This window comes from Mizuhopecten yessoensis, unplaced genomic scaffold, assembly GCF_002113885.1.
Source record: "Mizuhopecten yessoensis strain PY_sf001 unplaced genomic scaffold, ASM211388v2 scaffold6683, whole genome shotgun sequence".
Classification (NCBI taxonomy): domain Eukaryota; kingdom Metazoa; phylum Mollusca; class Bivalvia; order Pectinida; family Pectinidae; genus Mizuhopecten; species Mizuhopecten yessoensis.
In genome coordinates this window covers 2,411,124-2,419,059 of record NW_018406672.1, presented here as the reverse complement: position 1 = coordinate 2,419,059, position 7,936 = coordinate 2,411,124, and the positions used below count along the sequence as shown (strand labels likewise).

General features: G+C 36.3%; 1 protein-coding gene across 3 annotated transcripts in view; it reads right to left on the bottom strand.

The window, feature by feature from the left end:
• Positions 1-562: 562 nt before the first annotated feature.
• The window catches only part of LOC110452444, a 28,050-nt gene continuing 20,676 nt past the window's right edge, over positions 563-7,936 (bottom strand). For all 3 annotated transcript variants that reach the window (XM_021500991.1, XM_021500992.1, XM_021500993.1), the window contains exon 5: positions 563-3,349. In XM_021500991.1, coding sequence (XP_021356666.1) covers positions 1,461-3,349 — 1,889 coding nt within the window. In that variant the 3' untranslated portion in view covers positions 563-1,460. The remainder of the gene's footprint in view (positions 3,350-7,936) is intronic.

The following is a 7,936-nucleotide window of genomic DNA, read 5'->3' as shown; positions in this document are numbered from 1 at the left end:
TAAACCTCATCCTTTTCCCTTTCACCACTGTAGACCATAATTGTCTCATCCAGATCAATGTATGGTAGAGTCTGCTAAAGTAACCTAGGGGTGAAAGGGCTAAAAAAATATCAATACATGTAAAGGCGTTGTCCATGGTAATGTGTCTAAGTGTAAATTACTCAACAGCGGGAAACACTGTTCTATGGTAGAAATGTGGAAAAACTGAAATTCAATAAATAAACAAAATAAAAAGATTGCTTCTAGCCCGAAAAATCACATAGCAGAAAACATGCATCAATTTACATCAAACAGATATAGATTAGAGGCATTCTAAATAATAAATTAAATTTGAATAAAAACACACACAAACATATACATATAGATTTGCAAAATAGCAAATGTCTACACTAGCGACGGTATAAACTGCTGCGTCCAGATATGTAAATTTCAGGCCAGTCTCGTCAATTCTAAGGTAGAGCTTAGAATAATCAAAGGTGAACATTAACACAAGGATTTCTGAGAACCCTCCAAATATATTTACATTTGTATTTTATTTCTGTAGTTCAAGGCAATTTCTGTAAAAGTTTTTCTATAAAAGGAATTTTTCAGAAATACAGAAAACATCTACCGGGTACGAAGATCACTGTGCATTCACATTTACACATAAAAAAAAATCACATTCACATTTTATAAAAGTGAACTTGTGACTACTGAATATGATGTCAATATTGATTTATACACAGTTACAGATACCTCAATCTGTTGGTACATTGTATGTTATAAAATAGACATTTCCACAAACAAATCATTAAAGAAGTGTTGAATGAAGAAATCCCCGGTAAATTGTTAATAAAGGTATCAAAGTTAAAAATAACTTTTTAACTCATTCACCCCAAAAGACACATTTGAACTCTTCCAATTCAAAGGTTGGAATAGTTCATTATGAAATTTCAGGGGGTGAATGAGTTAATCAATCGATGTACATGTTAGACATGCTATTTCTGCCAAACGTACGTTCCAATCACGACAGTAACATGACAGATTATATTTCATTTATGTAGGGGTGTTACCGTAAGTTTTTGAGGCTGGTTAATTTTCAAATGATAGATTAATTTTATGATTCATGACAAATTTAAGAGGAATGTTGCTGAATATTTCCTTTGAAAAATCAAATATTAGTTTTGTCCGAGATAATAAACATACAAAAATGTGTAAATATATCTCTTACAAACATATCCCTATTGATGAAAACCTTTTGTTTTATTAAAACTTTTTGATTTTTCAACATGCATTTCGCTCCAAAAGTTAAGTTGCTAATATTAAATTTCTCATTTTGTTTTTACATGTCTTTGATTGACAGTCTAAATATTGAGGAAATCAGCATTTAAAACAAATTTGACATCCAGAAAGAAGAGAAACATTAAGGAACCTAATTGATATAATATTAATCTTCTCATTCTTGTGGTCAAACATTTCTGCTACCTTTTCTCTACAACTACACACCAGTTGGAGTGGTCAAACATGTCGCTGACCACCCGAAGGCTATGGACATGGTCAGTTATAAGCTCGGTCAGTTCACCCTCCCTGAACACGTGGTAGTATCGACACAATTCCTTAGCTGCACACTGACCAGGGAGTTCTTGCACGTCCGATACACAGTTTGGCTGGCACGATTCCGTACTGCCATTATGGTATCCGTTTAAATTTTGTAAAGATTTGCTTACTCCCGATTTTGATACGTTTGTTTTTTCTATTTCACTCCTCTGACTGCTCCAATGAGAAGGAACTTCTGTGGACATTTCTCCATTGGAAAATTCTTTGGACACAAATAATTGGCTGTTGTTTCCTGCGGGGTCTAAATCTGTTAACCTGCATAGCGATTCCAAGGCACCGTATTGGTCACATGACCCATTGTTTATAGTACAGTCATGTGACCATCCCTTTTGATCATGTGACTTGTTATGATTGGTGGAACCAGCGTCAGAACTGGGACCAGAGTATCTAATTTGATTGTCTGCACAGCTTTGGACAGAATTTTCACTCCTTGACGAGCAAACAAACATCGTTCCAGATGTCTGACTCTGAGTTAGTGTGTTAATTGTTTCTTCAGACAAGCATCCGTTTACATGATTACGAAAAGTGCCGAGGTTTGACTCAGAATTTTTTGAGTGACCATTAACCTGACTCTGTGATAAACAGTTCTCAAGTCCATCGTCTGCAACAGAAATGACACCATTGGTCACTTCCTCTTGACCACTGATTTGTAATCTATCTAGGTCATCTGTGATGTCCACACTATTTCTGTTACTAGGGCGACTACTTTGCGGAAATTCTCTAACTGCAAACCCATCAAATTCATCAAGACTTGTGCTAGTTGAGAGATTTCCCAGGGTCCCATCTCCCCCAAAGGAATGAAGAAGCCAGTTTTCAACAGCCAGAGATTTTGAGATCACATCCGGAGATTGTAAAGGTTTCGGCGGTGGTTCTATATCAAATACCTTTTTAATTTTGTCTTTTATTAAGTTAAAAAATGATACTTCTTCGTTCTGTATGTTTGTTTTCTTGGTGTCCTTTTTTGAGCTGGTTCCTGAGACTTTGTTAGGACTGCTTTCTGAGATCAAACCCTGTTTATTTACCACAGAATGTGTCTCTCTATCTTGAAGCGCTAACTTGCTAACAGTTTTTACTTTCACGTTTTTGGCTATATGACTATGTGATTGATATGCAGAAATCGGCTCAACAATTGAGTCAGATGAGAGATATGTTTTCGTTGGAGCGAGTTTGGTTTTTGTAGAAACATTTTTCGATTTGTGACTCAGTACATTTTGATAATACTGTTTATGTTTGGCATGCCCTTCACCATCGATGAGGGTGTTGTGTGTCCCACACTTGTCTGAGGCATTGTGAATTCCGTTTAGGACAGGAATACGTCTGTCATCCTTCTCCGTGATATCGCTTCCCTCACCATCACCATCCTCCCCGCCATACCATCGATGGTTGTGACTGGCTGACAGTGCCTTCATGCTTGCCTCGATTCTACGACATTCCTCCGCTAGGACACTTCTACTGACCGACGATACCCTCTTCTTCTCCTCTGGCAGGCGCAGAAGTCCTTGACCATTGAGGATGTTAGGGAGAGTATTTGACCTCTTTCGGGTTGCATTGACCTTCGAAACAGAATGATCTGTCCAGAAAACATTGTCCAGTTCTTTGAGTGTGTCCTTTAGGGCGTCTTTAAAAGTTTCTGAAGCTGTCCGCTGAAGTGTGCGGCCAGAAAAGGAGAAATCTGAAGTGTCCGCTGAAGACTCGTCCTCACTGATAGAGCTCACACTAGACAAATCCTTGTCTGAGCAGAACGGCAACAGACCTACAACATACAGAGACGAAAACGCATTATACAATCATAGTCTTATACTGAGGTCAATGTTTGGTTTTATTAACCTGAGAAGAGTATGAACTCATAATTAACTGACTGAGGATGTCTTACGACTTCCTTCCTCTGATTGCTAAAACCTTGCTTTGAAAGACCATATTTTGTTTTACAAACTACATTAAACCAGCTTTTAAAATGCACTATGATGCTCTAAGTTATAAGTTATAAGATCTACGGACATGACATCAGGATCATCACTCTTGTGATCTGTAAAAATGATACCAGTATACTGTTATTTATATACACCTGTGTTTTCCATTCCAAAAATTTCTGAAGATGTCACACTGATGTTAAAAGTCACCAGATTGTGATTCCTGGTGTGGTATCTTCTGATCCTTAAAGTGCAGAGAGTGGAAGTAAGTCTGACTTTGTTTTCAATATTATCTTTTCGTGTACTTTTCCTGTTACAGTACGTTTTAACATCTTTTTGGCATCATACGTTGGAGTCAACAAACAGTGTTAATTAAATGGTTATTTTAAGAACAAAAATACTCAGTAATTATCACTTTTTCAGGTCAATATAGAATTTATCACCTATTCACAGAGGCTTGATGCCAATAACACCATTGCTATTCAAAAAAAAAAGGGAAAAAGAAAACATTTCTAAAACAAGAGGCCCATGGGCCTTAACGGTCACCTGAGTCTATAGTATTTATTTTTGTTGTTGAAATATGTACCAATTTGAGTAAAAAATAGTATAATGTTAACTTAACTTTGTCAGGACCATGAGCTGATCATTCCTAGACCAATTTTAAGTGAGATCGGCCTATTAGAACTTAGTAGCAAAATAGCGGCCATGGCAGCCAAATTGTATTTCTGATTGACCCGAAAAATAACAACACTTTGTCAGGACCATGAGGCGATCATTCCTACCAACTTTCAGTTCAATCGGTCCAGCAGAACTTGACTTTAAGTTTGAAATAGGTTTTCAAAATGGCGGCCGTGGCGGCCATATTGGATTTCTGATCGACCCGAAAAATAACAACACTTTGTCAGGACCATGAGGCGATCATTCCTACCAACTTTCAGTTCAATCGGTCCAGCAGAACTTGACTTTAAGTTTGAAATAGGTTTTCAAAATGGCGGCCGTGGCGGCCATATTGGATTTCTGATCGACCCGAAAAATAACAACACTTTGTCAGGACCATGAGGCGATCATTCCTATCAACTTTCAGTTCAATCGGCCCAGCAGAACTTGACTTTAAGTTTGAAATGTAAAATGTTAACGGACGACGGATAACGGACGACGGACGACGGACGACGGACGACGTACGACGGACGACGTACGACGGACGACGACGGACGAAAACGGATAGCAATAGGTCACTTGAGCTAAAGCTCAGGTGACCTAATAAAAATTTATTGAACTATATTGGCTCATGGAAAATCACATCAAATAGTTAACCCTTTAAAAAACTTACTGATAACGATTAACGTCAACTAAAGTTAAAGTTAATTATATATAAGTTAAAGTTACTTTCAAATGCATAAAAATGAGAAAAAAGGGTATAAAATAAATTTACAGTTCAATATTAATAACATGTTTTAACTTCTGCCAAAAATGTATTAACCATTATTATTTTTTCATATTACTCCCGACAAGTGATTGGCCAGAAGTGCATCACGTGTCCACCAATAAAAACCGATATTGACTTTGAGCTCGTGATTTTTGTTGAAGGACTGGGTGTTTCTAAAAATTAGAATTATGACGTGTCTCCAAACAATGCACCGTCCCACTTCTGAAGCTTTTTTTGTTGTGTTTTATTTCCAGTTTGCTTACATTACTATTTTGTAAAATAATAAAACAATTGTATAGCCTTTAACTTCGGTCAATACCTGGATTTATCGACCCGAGAAAAGAAATATTGACCCCGGACTGCGACCTGGTCTATCAATATTCATCAAGGTTTGTTTGCTTTGTTTGTTTGTGTTTTACATCCTATTAACCCTTTCACCCCTATGTAACTTTAGTAAACTCTACCATATATTGATCTGGATGAGTCAATTATGGTCCACAGTGGTGAAAGGGTTAACAGCTATATAGGGTCATTTAAGGACAGACCAGGTTTTGGTGGTCGATGAAGCTGGAGCAATCTATAAGAAAAACCACCAACCTACAACCGGTACCTGGCGACTGCCCCAAGAAAGTCGATAATACCAGGTAAGTAGGTTATATAATACATTTTGTATGTCACTCTTCATCACACAAATAACAAGTCAAATGTATAATGTACACAAATTTGTTAAATATGTGTGAGTTAATGATAAAATCCCTGTAAATTCGACTTAACTTGGTTGTTATATACATGTATGAAATGACGATCAAACTGATGTGCGTTCAACATTTCTGATGTATTTGTAAATCAAAAGCTCGCATTCCTCATTAAAGGGATATCGACAGACTCTATCTATTCCCCTTGTCAGACAATCAGCTGTTTATGTATGTTTCAGTGAGTTGTTATGACAGCTGTCAGACTATCACGTCAATATCAACACTACACTGGACCCACTTACCTTCAGTATCATATATTAATGTATTGTACTCACTCGTTCCTAAAATTTTCAAAGTTTTTCCATATTTTAAATTTAAATTGTTGTAATTGTATTTTCAATTCTTAAATTGCTTTCTGTTTTTTTTGTTTTTTTTTCTATTTCTGCTTAAAGATTATTAATTATTATATAATAGAACCTTCCCCTACCTTGAGGGTGTAACAAAGAAATCTCCTACCCGAGGGGTGATTTTTTTGGGTTGTCTAACCAGAGGCTCTGCCGAGGGTAAGACAACCAACAAAAATCACCCCGAGGGTTGGAGATTTCTCTGTTACACCCTCAAGGTAGCGGATGATTATTTTTTTACCCCATCCTGTCATTTCAGTCACAACTCCACCGACAATAATCTGCCATGTTTGTAAACTAAACACATGTGAGGTATGAATATCACCAATCACTTTAGATGACGTCACAAATACACTGGTGACGCATTTAATAACGTCACAATTGAACACACGAGGCTATCTCCCCCTAGGGGGTGACAAGCTGATCTCTCCGGGCTAAAACGGGAGACACACCTGTGAAGGGTGGGAGAAATCATTTCTAAGATAAAATGTTAATTTTCGATTTTCATTTACTCTAAAGATGTCCTTTTTTCAACAACTTTGGCCTCTGAAAAGTAGTTGAAATTCTTTTCTTAAACTATTTTGCTGACTAATAAAAGTATGGTCTACAAGAGTTATGGGGAATTGTATGTCTCTCCTGTCCCCCCCTTTGACCATCAACAGCAGGCGAAACAAAACAGCCATTTAAAATTTAAGAAATGAATAACGTAAAATGTAAAAAGCATTCTTAATGAAAACTCGTAATTGGAATTAAAATCAAATTTTCAGTTTGACATGTGATTACTAATTCATAGAAATATAATACAGATGAGAATGTGGAAAAAAGTTACTGAACCATGAAATCCAGGTTATATTCAGCATCCGAAGCAATCATTACAAAATAAAACAATACATAATTATTTAGAGAGCTTAAAACACAAAGTTTAACTTTGATGAAGAAATGACAAACTTAGGACCAACACGTACATGTATCTGTTCCTCGAATGAAGATGTACTGCCCAGATGTATATCTATGGTGTAAGTTTAGTAGATCTATCTATATGACTGAAAGCAAACATCTAAACATTGATGAAGAAACTGACAAAGTCACTGAACCTTACAATCTGATGTACAGCGCTCAATGCAAAACGTTTTTGATAACCCCCCACTCGAAAAAGGACACCATTGTCCTGACTTCACGACATTCGTCGCAGGCAACTTGCAAGACAACAAAAATCTAACACTGATATAATAAGGGACGCATGAAACACCAAGCGCTTATGCCCACGGTCAGCTTTGGTCACTAAGTTTGGTTAACCAGGGTACTAGTAAATATACCGTATAGTAGGTTATTTCTGCAGAGGATGATATTTTTGCAATTTCACGGGTCAATAATGTGTTCACAAATATATGATCCGAGATAATAAACTTCATAACCGTAATGCGTCATGAAATAGTGTGCACAGGATTATGTAGCTGCGGGAACCGTAGCTTCAATGTCCGATTTAAAAAAAAAAAAAATTTATTGTTATCGACCCTAGANACCCCAAAAAAAAAAAAAAAAAAAAAAAAAAAAAAAAAAACAACGACATAGAACTTCGGTTCCCGCAGCTAAGGATTATGATGATTCATATATAACTTAATTATAAGAGTTATGATTTATGAAAATATGTTAAATCACAAATATAATATTTTTGTTAATGATTTGTCCATAACAATTCATTTACTTATTATTGCTCAATATGCTGCCATAATTAGCCTATTCATTTGAGTATTGTCACTTTATGTGTTGTGTGTCCCGTCTCTGTGCTGAAAAACAGCTAAAATGTAGTTCCTTCAAAAGTATTAAGATCGTAAAATTATAATCTGTGTAAATAAATTTCTCTAATTTGGCTAAAAATCGTGAAAATTTAAGCCCACGTAAATA